Below are 13,315 nucleotides of genomic sequence, written 5' to 3'. Positions count from 1 at the left end.
GGTACTCTATCCTGCACCTTAGAGACTGTTACTAACCGGTTACCACCAGGTACTCTACCCTGCACCTTAGAGATTGTTACTAACCAGCTACCACCAGGTACTCTGCCCTGCACCTTATAGACTGTTACTAACCAGCTACCACCAGGTACTCTAACCTACACCTTAGAGACTGTTACTAACCAGCTACCACCAGGTACTGTACCCTGCACCTTGGAGACTTTTACTAACCGGTTACCACCAGGTTACCCTGCCCCTTAGAGACTGTTACTAACCGGCTACCACCAGGTACTCTACCCTGCACCTTAGAGACTGTTTACTAACCAGCTACCACCGGGTACTCTACCCTGCACCTTAGAGACTGTTACTAACCGGCTACCACCAGTACTATACCCTGCACCTTATAGACTGTTACTAACCGGTTACCACCCGGTACTCTACCATGCAGCTTAGAGACTGTTACTAACCGGCTACCACCAGTACTCTACCCTGCACCTTGGAGACTGTTACTAACCGGTTACCACCAGGTACTCCACCCTGCACCTTAGAGATTGTTACTAACCAGCTACCACCAGGTACTCTGCCCTGCACCTTATAGACTGTTACTAACCAGCTACCACCAGGTACTCTAACCTACACCTTAGAGACTGTTACTAACCAGCTACCACCAGGTACTGTACCCTGCACCTTGGAGACTTTTACTAACCGGTTACCACCAGGTTACCCTGCCCCTTAGATACTGTTACTAACCGGCTACCACCAGGTACTCTACCCTGCACCTTAGAGACTGTTTACTAACCAGCTACCACCAGGTACTCTACCCTGCACCTTAGAGACTGTTACTAACCGGCTACCACCAGTACTATACCCTGCACCTTATAGACTGTTACTAACCGGTTACCACCCGGTACTCTACCATGCACCTTAGAGACTGTTACTAACCGGCTACCACCAGTACTCTACCCTGCACCTTGGAGACTGTTACTAACCGGCTACCACCAGGTACTCTACCCTGCACCTTAGAGACTGTTACTAACCGGCTACCACCAATACTCTACCCTGCACCTTAGAGACTGTTACTAACCGGCTACCACCAGGTACTCTACCCTGCACCTTAGAGACTGTTACTATCCGGCTACGACCAGGTACTCTACCCTGCACCTTAGAGACTGATACTAACCGGCTACCACGAGGTACTCTACCCTGCACCTTTGAGACTTTTTACTGACCGGCTACCACCAGGTACTCTACTCTGCACATTAGAGACTGTTGTTAACTGGCTACCACCAAGTACTCTAACCTGCACCTTAGAGACTGTTACTAACCGGCTACCACCAGCTACTCTACCCTGCACCTTAGAGACTGTTACTAACCGGCTACCACCAGGTTACCCTGCACCGTAGAGACTGTTACTAACCGGCTACCACCAGGTACTCTATCCTGCACCTTAGAGACTGTTACTAACCGGTTACCACCAGGTACTCTACCCTGCACCTTAGAGATTGTTACTAACCAGCTACCACCAGGTACTCTGCCCTGCACCTTATAGACTGTTACTAACCAGCTACCACCAGGTACTCTAACCTACACCTTAGAGACTGTTACTAACCAGCTACCACCAGGTACTGTACCCTGCATCTTGGAGACTTTTACTAACCGGTTACCACCAGGTTACCCTGCCCCTTAGAGACTGTTACTAACCGGCTACCACCAGGTACTCTACCCTGCACCTTAGAGACTGTTTACTAACCAGCTACCACCAGGTACTCTACCCTGCACCTTAGAGACTGTTACTAACCGGCTACCACCAGTACTATACCCTGCACCTTATAGACTGTTACTAACCGGTTACCACCCGGTACTCTACCATGCACCTTAGAGACTGTTACTAACCGGCTACCACCAGTACTCTACCCTGCACCTTGGAGACTGTTACTAACCGGCTACCACCAGGTACTCTACCCTGCACCTTAGAGACTGTTACTAACCGGCTACCACCAATACTCTACCCTGCACCTTAGAGACTGTTACTAACCGGCTACCACCAGGTACTCTACCCTGCACCTTAGAGACTGTTACTATCCGGCTACCACCAGGTACTCTACCCTGCACCTTAGAGACTGATACTAACCGGCTACCACAAGGTACTCTATCCTGCACCTTCGAGACTGTTACTAACTGGCTACCACCAGGTACTCTACCCTGCACCGTAGAGACTTCTGTACACTATAATAATGTTTACATACTGTTTTACCCACTTTACATGCATATACTGTATTCTAGTCAAGGCTTATCTCATACAACTACTGCTGTACACACCTTTTCTATTCATATACTGTCCATACTGTCTATTTACACCATTCACATACATATACATTGATTACCACCAAAAATAACAGTGACAACCTTTCTGCATAAAGAATCTGTCACGATTCCCACAGCGATGGTGGCTCCTCTTCCTGTTAAGGCGGTGCTCAGCTGGTGTCGTCACCGGTCTACTTGCTGCCACCGATCCCCTTTTCCTTTTCTGTTAGTTTTGTCTTATTGGTTACACCGGTTTCTTGTTTGGGTTTTGGTTAGGGCTATTTAATCCGGTTATGCCCGCAGGCTTGTTCCTCTGTTAGTTTGTGGATGTGCGTTTGTATTTTATTTTCTCCGGACTGTTTGGGTCCTGTTTTTGGGCCGGTCAGTTTTATGCGCCTAGTGTTTTTGGCGTGACCGTTTTGTACCGGAATAAATAAGATTGTCCTTTACCCTCTGCTCTCTGCGCCTGACTCCAAACCCACTACTCCTAGAAGACCTGACAGAATCAAAAGGTGAAAGGCAGTGGGACGTTATTGTATCAATCAGATCAACAGTTTGTCGTGATGACTAAGATAGGCTTCGGGTCAAAATGTTGTGCAATAAAGGTGGTATGGAGTAATATACACTGAGTGTACAAAACATTAAGAACAAGTATTGAGTTGAACAAGAGGCATCAATAAAGGATCATAGCTTTCACCTGGATTCAATTGGTCAGTCTATGGAAAGAACGAACAGGTGTTCTTAATGTTTTGTATACAGAGTGTATATCTATAGTGCAGATTCAACTGGTGCTTTTGTGATCCAAGATCAGTTTGCCATTCTCAGCTCTAACTGTTAAGGTTACGATTTAGGGGGAATAAACTAATCATATATCTTTGCTTAGGGCCAATTTACAGTCCCAATGCAGTCTGGTATACAAATATGTATTGGTTTAGGATCCTCTTAGTTTTGAGTCAGACTGGAAATCCATCAGAGCTTCTGTCTACAGCTCGCTACTAATTTAGCGCTACTAGAACAGGAACTTTATCCAAGACCTCTTGAATAATATCAGGCCTTCTGAACAGAAGGCTACCTTCCACAACAGCCAATTAGACAGGTTTTAATCCTGTGTGGCATTTTAAAACGAAACATACAAGTGTGTTTGCTAGTTGAATAATGTTTAGATTTGTACCTGTTAACAACCTAACATAAAAATAAATAAAAAGTTGTAGCCTACTCTTGAACTACACAAAAGCAGTTATGACGGCCAGGCATTGCATATTCTCGCTACTGTATATCATACCGTTTTCAAATATTATACTGACACATTTCTCAAAGAAACCGTTCAAATCTCCTCTGGTCACCTCGTATTCCACTAAGCCATCCCCACTTAGTTCCATGAATGGACTAATTATGTGTAGATAATCAAAGAGGAATAAATGCGGTGTGCCTTAGGGGACATTAAAGCAACTCTATCAGACAAAGTTATGGTGACGACAGGAGGCCTGACTAAACTCGCAATATTTTACTATCTGTGGCCGTCTGATAACACACAGCATCTGTAAGGCCTCTGCTTTAGTGAATGTATAGTGCGCCTTCTAGTGTCATCTAGATGTAAGTACAGGTTTAGTCAATCAGACCTTGGCAACCAGCGTGCAGGGTGGGCAGAGTGTGCCCTTCTGGGACTATTCCATTGATTGGTTCAAATTAAATCCTCAAAGTAATCATTGAGTGTACAACCCCCACATCATTCAAATAAAACAAAGAGTTAAATTGAAGTCAGGAACGCACAAGTCACATTACTGCAAAGTGGGCTCAAATTTGATGTTTGCCTACCTCCAGAGGACTCAGGAGGCCATTACCGGATAAAAATAAATGTTGCATGTCTCGTGAATGACGCAACCAATCAGGTACAAAACCAATCTTATTGGAAAGATAACTAATTCCATGAGAGCACAGACTATTCCTCCTGTACTTGGTCAGTGCAGAGATACTTCATCTTTTTTGAACCTTTATTTAACTAGGCAAGTCAGTTAAGAACAAATTCTTATTTTCAATGACGGCCTTGTTCAGGGGCAGAACGACAGATTTTTACCTTGTCAGCTCTGGGATTTGATCTCACAACCATTCAGTTACTGGCCCGATGCTCTAACCACTAGGCTACCTGCATATCAAAACAGGTACTGTAGAATACTCCCACATTTCAAGCATATAAAGCTTTTTTCTAGTTTTGGGCAAGTTGCAGACTACCAAGAAAGTAATCTAAGGCAAAAAATAACATTATTGCAGCTATGTAACTGGGTTCAAAGGAAATACATTATACTTGAAATCAGGTCCTTTCTCTATGGAGTAATCCTCAATAGCCCTGAATCCATCTGTATTCATTGACATGTTTTGCAGCTATGAATAGAGTGAGATTCCATTCTCCCATTGAATTTCTGTTGGACAGTTGTGTATTCAGGACATTTTGAACACTGTTCTTGTTGGGACATGACTGGACTCTGGACATGCTGTGGCCATGCTCATAGAGTACTGCACAGTGGTGCACCTGTTGGAAAATGTCAGCCCCCTACTGCTTGATGAGATGACATGCAAATACTATGACACTGAGACAACGCAGCAAATGGCCAATTACCATGTTGACATTTTATTGACTTTCAAAAATTGTAATGATACAGTGTCTTCAAAAGCATGGACAGAAGGGATGCAGTGATCCATGTCAAGACAAAAACAAGCCCAGTGGCAGGCTGTCCTCTTGGGCTTGGGTTGCTCAACTGCCACTGGTTTATGCTGTGTAACATGGAAAAAATATTGGTGTAGTCATCATAAGGAGCCCATTGTATGAAGCCATTTCACATGCAAATGAAGGACGTCTGATTCCTTTTGATTCACCACTCAACGTTAGCCGTCTTTTAGTCTGTGGGCATACGACACAAGGGCTGTTCTGGTGTAATTGCCTTTCGGCTCAAATTGCCATATGTTTATCTTGCTTTGTGGAGCACCTGTGCAGAGTTCAAAGCATTTGATGTGTGTGTCACCCAGATTTCAAGAGGATGTCCTTAGAACACCCAATTGACAAGTAATTGCTCCTTGAATACTTTTTATGGCCAGATTATGCTGGAAAAAATATACTGCTCATAATAAAAGGTTATATGATTGAAGTAAAAAAGCAACCATTTTATAGGGACTAACCAAATATCATATAAAAGGCACCATTACACCATAATTAACCTCTAGAGATAAATGGATGGCCTTTGCAAAACATTTAGTCACTTTGTGTCACTTATATATAAAAATAAACACCTACATATACTGTTACTGTTTTTCACAATTCTTGACATTTAATCCGAGTAAAAGTTCCCTGTTTTAGGTCAGTTAGGATCACCACATTATTTTAAGAATGTGAAATGTCAGAATAATAGTAGAGAGAATGATTTACTTCAGCTTTTATTTCATTTATCACATTCCCAGTGGGTCAGAAGTTAACATACACTCAATTAGTATTTGGTAACATTGCCTTTAAATTGTTTAACTTGGGTCAAACATTTCCGGTAGCCTTCCGCAAGCTTCCCACAATAAATTTGGTCAATTTTGTCCCCTTCCTCCTGACAGAGCTGGTGTAACTGAGTCAGGCTTGTAGGCCTCCTTGCTCACACACGCTTTTTCAGTTCTGCCCACAAATTTTCTACAGGCTTGAGGTCAGGGCTTTGTGATGACCACTCAAATACCTTGACTTTGTTGTCCTTAAGCCATTTTGCCACAACTTTTGGAAGTATGCTTGGGGTCATTGTCCATTTGGATAACCCATTTGCAACCAAGCTTTAACTTCCTGACTGTCTAGAGATGTTGCTTCAATATATCCACTTCATTTTCCTTCCTCATGGAGCCATCTATTTTGTGAAGTGCACCAGTCCCTCCTGCAGCAAAGCACCCCCACAACATGATGCTGCCACCCCCGTACTTCACGGTTGGGATGGTGTTCTTTGATTTGCAAGCCTCACCCTTTTTCCTTCAAACATAACGATGGTCATTAGGGCCAAACAGTTTCATCAGACCAGAGGACATTCTTCCAAAAAGTATGATCTTTGTCCACATGTGCAGTTGCAAACCGTAGTCGGGCGTTTTTTTGGCGGTTTTGGAGCAGTGGCTTCATCCTTGCTGAGTGGCTTTTCAGGTTGTTGATATAGGACTCGTTTTACTGTGGACATACATACTTTTGTACCTGTTTCCTCAGGCATCTTCGCAAGGTCCTTTGCTGTTCTGGGATTGATTTGCACTTTTCGCACCAAAGTACGTTCATCTCTATGGGACAGAACACGTCTCCTTCTTGAGTGGTATGACAGCTGCGTGGTCCCATGGTGTTTATACTTGTGTACTATTGTTTGTACAGATGAACGTGGTACCTTCAGGTGTTTGGAAATTACTCCCAAGGATGAACCATTAATGTGTTCCTTGTTCTTCATGATGCTCTCTGCGCTTTTAACAGACCTCTGAGACTATCACAGTGCAGGTGCATTTATACGGAGACTTGATTACACACAGGTGGATTGTATTTATCATCATTAGTCATTTAGGTCAACATTGGATCATTCAGAGATCCTCACTGAACTTCTGGAGAGAGTTTGCTGCACTGAAAGTAAAGGGGCTGAATAATTTTGCACGCCCAATTTTTCAGTTTTTGATTTGTTAAAAAAGTTTGAAATATCCAAGAAATGTCGTTCCACTTCATGATTATGTCCCACTTGTTGTTGATTCTTCACAAAAAAATACAGTTTTATATCTTTATGTTTGAAGCCTGAAATGTGGCTAAAGGTCGCAAAGTTCAAGGGGGCCGAATACTTTCGCAAGGCACTGTATATATATACGGAATCTAAAACAAAAATCCAGAAAATCACATTGTATGATTTTTAAGTAATTAATTTGCATTTGAATTCTTTTTAGATTTCGTCTCTCACAGTTGAAGTGTACCTATGATAACAATTACAGACCCCTACATGCTTTGTAAGTAGGAAAACCTGCGAAATCAGCAGTGTATCAAATACTTGTTCTCCCCACTGTTTGTGTGTGTGTGTATATATATATATATATATATATATATAAACCAAATCAGCTGTTGCAGCACAGCATGACATTGTGGTTCGAGAGCATCTCTCTCAGCTGGGTATCACACTACACTCAGTGCTGTTAGGAAATACCATCTGCTTGCTATAGCCATATCTCTCAAGAAAAGCCTGAAGTACTAAAATCACTTGTCACTAAAATGTGGCTTATAATTGAAGAACCCATATATGAGAGTGTCAGATTTTCTGGTGCTTTGTTCATCTGACTTCGGCCAACATGAGGCAATTTCACAGAGATGTATCCCCCCCTATCACTCAGGATAGTATACCATGGTGCACACTGCTTTCTCAAGACAGACACAAAAATGAACGAGCCATGTAGCAAATCCACTTAGTTTGTTTTTTATGTGGTTTTTTGACCTTATGAGGTCTATATTGGGCTGTCCTCCTGTACAGACAGGCATGATTCACTAAGTCAATTGGTGAACAGGTAACCCCTGACTGCGGAATAGAAGGCATTATTTACAAGTCATTGTTCAAATACGTCAGGTGCCTGCTTTCATGCCCCCTCGCATCAAAGAGAAAGATCAAAAGGTCACAAATGAGGCTGCTTTTTTCTGGCAAATATTGAGATCCGGTTATGACAAACATGGAAATAACAGAATCCATTTTTTAAAAAAGCAAATATTTAACTGTAAATTGCATACATACAGATCAGATAAGAGTGCTTTCAAGACAGTGCATTATAGGAAATATGAGGCAAATCAATTACACAATTTAAACACAGTTCCCAATACAATCAAACCTAAGGAAAACGAGTTGAGCACCAGGTATAACTTTTAAAACCATGGATAAGTAGTACAATTACATGTTTTGTAAATTAGATATTGAGCATTATGCATATCAGCAGCCCAAGTGATCAAACTGGAGTACAGCTTGTTGCATTTACCTCACCATTTTTTTTACACTCAATTATGTACATATATGTTTGCAAAAATCTATTTCATGCAACTCTTTGCATGACGTAAAAAATTTGCCTTATTTCTTAGATACTGCGTAATAATCGTATGAGCTTGGGGATTTGATGGCATTGAGGGGGAGGGGACAAGGCTGTATGGGGTACTGTAGTATAAAATGCACATTATATTCAGTCAGTGGAGGATCAGTCAGAGAAGGAATAGACACAGCCCTCTATCCAGCTGAACAAATAGATATTTTCTGAGCTCACTCAACAGCAAACGATTATTATTTAATTAAAATATATATTTCTGAAGTAAAATAGGCTTATTTGAATACAGCTTTGTCTGGTATCATTACACTCAATGGATATTTGGAAATTCCAGCTGGTAATAGTTACCCTGTATTCCCTGGTGTATACATGTCAGGGATTGTCTTTTAGTGTTGACAAGGAACACTGGGTATCCAAAGACTGGCAGGTAAGTGAAATTCATATAGTTGATCTATTCATGATTTGAACCAAACACGTTATCACATCGCAATAATTGTCACAATTGTGGAGAAAAGAAATCAGGCAAATTAATCAACAACAAAATAATAATCTTGTCTTTAATTTTTTCCCCACAATGAGCCACTGGAGAAGAGGTTGGCCAGCCAAGTGGCTAGTCTGATTAAGAGATCTAAAGCCCATCAGTTCTACGGGCTCATGGGCAAACGCTCAGGTAACACTAACGTTCTTCCTGTGCAAATCTGTAAAAGGGATCTTATTACAGGATTAAGGTAGACTAGAATACACATTTTATGGTGTGTACTGTATTTATGTTCAGTATGTATTATATCTAATTAATTAGCAAAGCAAATCGCTTGTCTTTTTAAACTCAAATACATTTGAGTGCTTAACAGGTACCTTTTATTACAGATGATCAGCCGCAGCCTATTGGAGTGAATAGAAGACGTAAGTATAGAACACTGGAGTAATGACAAACTCTTTTTGGAATATAGTGGTGGCCTAAACAGAACTCTGTGGTCCACCGTTCACACACACTATTAGATTATTCACTGTCTAAATCCTGTCAGCAGACCAACAGTATGAGCAATTCTTCTGCATTACATGGATTTAAAACGGGTTTTAAATTAAAAAAGTAACATTCCAACAGTTTTCCCTCCAATCAGTGAATGGGAAATAGATCAAGTTGTGTATGTGATTTTAGAGTGTGGGTCAGAACATTCTCCTGGTGAATCTTTCCTGATTTTGTCTTCAACAGGAAATAAAGGGGAGATGTTTGTTGGACTTATGGGAAGAAGAGCATCAAGTGGGGGTAAGAATAATTAAAATCCATATAAAATCTCAAGGTCATTTTATTAAAAATACAAAAAAAGAATGACAAAAACACAGCACAGAGAAGTAACACCAAAAGGTTTAAACAATGAAACAGGTGCCGACAATTCCAGTCGTGCGCCATGAACAAATGCTTTTTTGTTGCTGCAGAATCGTTCACAAGAATCATTCCAGATGCTACAAGCACTGCGATCGATATCGCCGAAGGATCACACACACAACCAGGTATTTCTTCTACATTGATGTTATGGTTAAAACCTGAGAGCACTTTGTAACATTGTAATGTAGTTTGCACAGTAAAACATTTGAAACTGTTAAATATACATGTAAAACCTGTATTTATGATGACTAAATGCAAACCAAATATTTTAACTGGTATTCTGTACTATTTGTACTTCTTCACTTGGCAGATTCACAAGAGGCATGGGACCAACTCCTGTATGACTACAGCTAATAAAAAAGATTCAGATTTGAATGTTTACATGATCTATACAATGTTGATATCAACGCATACAAAAAAGAAACAACAGTATCCCTTACTTTTAAGAAAAAATGCTATGTCTTTAAGGTATCCAAGTTCATGCCGATGATTATTGTGTATTCTATCCCCAAAAAAGCACTTGTCTCTGCAAACAACTGCCACTGTGTTGAATGGAATAAAAGGCCAGGAATGCTGCAGCAGGTCAGAAGTATGTGTTTTTTTATGAGGACAAAGAAGCAAAACATTCATTATGTGATCCACTAGAGTCTGAGCTTTCGGTACAAGGCTTTCGACAAGATGTAAATACATTCGTAGCTTATCTTGATTTAGGTGGATCGTTTAAAACAAAAGTCATCAACTAGAATTCTCCAACTTTCATTGTTTAACAATATTTAAGCCAAGAATTGATTGAATGGTGACATGGCGACAAATTTCTAAAATATAAATACGAGTCGAAATGTAAAACAGAGTTCCAGAGTTCCTCCAGACAAGAAAAACCTAGTAAAGGGCAGCTATACAGGGTGGATAGAGGGATAGAAGAAAGAACACTGTGGCATTGATAGATGATAGGACTCCTATCCTGGCAGGAGTGGTAGAAGAAAGAAGAGTTTATTTTAGCCTATGTCCCTTTGGGCGGGGTCCATTTTAACGAACTGGGGTCAATGGTTTTGTTGTTGCTGCCTCTTTTGGTCTCCTTGGATTTCCACTCGTCGATCAGATCCTGTAAGGGGGAGTTCAATTCATAGAATTTATTGGCCTTTTACAGGAATTTGCATCAGATTCAAGAGCACTGAGTCAAAGACAACATTAAGTCATCCACATTCCCAGACAACATGGATGACAACCACATAAAACAGATAGGGTTATATACGCACAAGCTACAGCAAATACAGTGCCTTCGGAAAGTATTCAGACCCCTTCACTTTTCCCACATTTTGTTACATTACAGCCTTATTCTAAAATTGACAAATTGTTTTCTTCCCTCATCAATCAACACACAATACCCCATAATGACAAACCAAAAACAGTTTTCATAAATGTTTTGCTAATTTATTTTTAAAAAATCAAATAAACAATGAAATATCACATTTACATAAGTATTCAGACCCTTTACTTACTTTGTTGAAGCAAATTTGGCAGCGATTACAGCCTCGAGTCTTCTTGGATACGACACTACATGCTTGGCACACCTGATTTTGAGAGTTTCTCCCATTCTTCTCTGCAGATCCTCTCAAGCTCTGTCAGGTTGGATGGGGAGCGTTCCTGCAGCTATTTTCAGGTCTCTTCAGAGATGTTAGATTGGGTTCATGTCCAGGCTCTGGCTGGGCCGCTCAAGGACATTCAGCCACTCCCGCGTTGTCTTGGCTGTGTGCTTAGGGTCGTTGTCCTGTTGGAAGGTGAACCTTCACCCCAGTCTGAAGTTCTGAGCGCTCTGGAGCAGGTTTTCATCAAGGATCTCTCTGTACTTTGCTTTGTTCATCTTCCCGTTATCCTGACTAGGTCTCCCAGTCCCTGCTGCTGAAAAACATCCCCACAGCATGATGCTGTCACCATCCTGCTTCACCGTAGGGATGGTGCCAGATGTGACGCTTGGCATTCAGGCCAAAGAGTTTGATCTTGTTTCTCATGGTCTAAAAGTCCTTTAGGTGCCTTTTAGCAAACTCCAAGCGGGCTGTCATGTGCTTTTTACTGAGGAGTGGCTTCTGTCTGGCCACTCCACCATAAAGCCCTGATTGGTGGAGTGCTACACAGATGGTTGTCCTTCTGTAAGGTTCTCCATCTCCACAGAGTGATCATTGGGTTCTTGGTCACCTCCCTGACCAAGGCCCTTCTACCCCGATTGCTCAGTTTGGCCGGGCAGCCTGCTCTAGGACAATTATTGGTGGTTCCAAACTTCTTCCATTTAAGAATGATGGAGGCCACTGTGTTCTTGGGAACCTTCAACGTTGCAGACATTTTTTGATACCCTTCCCCAAATCTATGTCTCGACACAATCCAGTCTCGGAGCTCTACGGACAATTCGTTCAACCGCATGGCTTGGTTTTTGCTCTGACATGCACTGTCAACTGTGAGACCTTATATAGACAGGTGTGTGCCTTTCCAAATCATGTCCAATCAATTGAATTTACCACAGGTGGACTCCAAGTTGAAGAAAAATCTCTGGGATGATCAATGGAAACAGGAAGCACCTGAGTCTCAATACTTATGTAAATAAGTTATGTCTGTTTTTTTTGTTTTGAACAAATTAGCAAACATTTCTAAAAACCTGTTGAGGTATTGTGTGTAGATTGCTAAGAAAATTGTTTTATTTAATCCATTTTAGAATAAGGCTGTAACGTAACAAAATGTGGAAAAAGTCAAGGGGTCTGAATACTTTCCGAAGTGCAAAACCAAGGATAGCTCAAATGTCCACAGGACTTCTCCTTCCCAGGTTAAGTGTCTAGTCTAGTGCCTGTTGAATGGGAACAAAGGTGAGGACAGTTCACCTGAGACAGAACCACATTCAAACATGACACTGTTGATTTTATGTGCATTTTACCTTTACTGTACTTTTTGCAACAAGAGAACAAGAAAAGAGAAAACAAAAGAACAAGAATATTCATGCCAAAACTTGGGGTGGATACAACATGACAAGTTTACAACTGCCAGGTCGCAGTTGTAAATGAGAACTTGTTCTCAACTGAAAAAATAAATAAATAAATACAAGGGTTTGAGTGACAGGTCTAACTGGTGTCTCCAAATGGCCACACCTCTTCAAAGTGTGCATAGTCATTTCAATACACTTTCATGTCCCATTTAAAACATTTGTCAGTTTAAAGCTATACGTCGTTGTAAAGCGGAGACCCAATACGTAATTTATAGTATGTTACTGTACAGCCACTGCGTTCCAATTTAAACACTTATCAGTGACCAAGTCACCCATTTTGAGTACAAAGGGTTAACCGATGTTGATATTTTCATGACACACATCTTCTTCATGAAGGGGACACATACAGTACCTGTCTCTTCAAGACGAGGTGCTTTCCCTTCCAGTACTTGAGCATCTGCAGGGACTGTAGGGTGCTGACAATGTCCACTGGGTTCACGGCTGTCTCCTGGCTGATCTCTGAACACACAAACATAACACACAGCTCTTCACACACTCATTCAAAAAAGAGAATCCTGCCAAGCGTGTACCATTTCATATGCTATTCCTAA

The 13,315-nt window shown here is 41.3% G+C and overlaps 2 protein-coding genes across 4 annotated transcripts in view; one reads left to right on the top strand and one right to left on the bottom strand.

The window, feature by feature from the left end:
* Positions 1-2,498: 2,498 nt before the first annotated feature.
* On the top strand, positions 2,499-10,317 carry LOC109870366 (protachykinin-like). 2 transcript variants are annotated; one of them, XR_004205456.1, is made up of 6 exons: positions 2,499-2,813; positions 8,929-9,019; positions 9,217-9,252; positions 9,563-9,616; positions 9,787-9,861; positions 10,047-10,317. XR_004205456.1 is itself a non-coding variant. In XM_020460853.2 (6 exons), exons 1-6 carry the CDS (start codon positions 8,663-8,665, stop codon positions 10,088-10,090), a joined length of 414 nt encoding a protein of 137 aa, XP_020316442.1. In that variant the 5' UTR covers positions 7,468-8,662; the 3' UTR covers positions 10,091-10,317. The 2 variants fall into 2 exon arrangements, 1 of the variants encoding a protein (XP_020316442.1); XM_020460853.2 differs by lacking the exon at positions 2,499-2,813 and adding an exon at positions 7,468-8,776.
* Positions 9,639-13,315, bottom strand: part of LOC109870364 (histone acetyltransferase KAT7-like) — a 29,791-nt gene continuing 26,114 nt past the window's right edge. For both annotated transcript variants that reach the window (XM_020460851.2, XM_020460852.2), the window contains exons 13-14: positions 13,117-13,223; positions 9,639-10,838 (exon numbers count right to left, since the gene is read on the bottom strand). In XM_020460851.2, coding sequence (XP_020316440.1) covers positions 10,737-10,838; positions 13,117-13,223 — 209 coding nt within the window. In that variant the 3' untranslated portion in view covers positions 9,639-10,736. The remainder of the gene's footprint in view (positions 10,839-13,116; positions 13,224-13,315) is intronic.

The sequence above is a fragment of the Oncorhynchus kisutch genome, linkage group LG25, assembly GCF_002021735.2.
Source record: "Oncorhynchus kisutch isolate 150728-3 linkage group LG25, Okis_V2, whole genome shotgun sequence".
Taxonomy (NCBI): Eukaryota; Metazoa; Chordata; class Actinopteri; order Salmoniformes; family Salmonidae; genus Oncorhynchus; species Oncorhynchus kisutch.
This window is presented reverse-complemented; position numbering and strand designations above follow the sequence as displayed.

Excerpts from the sequence above, each read along its gene's own strand:
- LOC109870366 (XM_020460853.2), top strand. The coding sequence starts at position 8,663 with ATGGATATTTGGAAATTCCAGCTGGTAATAGTTACCCTGTATTCCCTG. Across the intron at positions 8,777-8,928 it reads GGGTATCCAAAGACTGGCAG|CCACTGGAGAAGAGGTTGGC; the intron begins GTAAGTGAAATT and ends CCCCACAATGAG. Across the intron at positions 9,617-9,786 it reads AAGAAGAGCATCAAGTGGGG|AATCGTTCACAAGAATCATT; the intron begins GTAAGAATAATT and ends TTGTTGCTGCAG.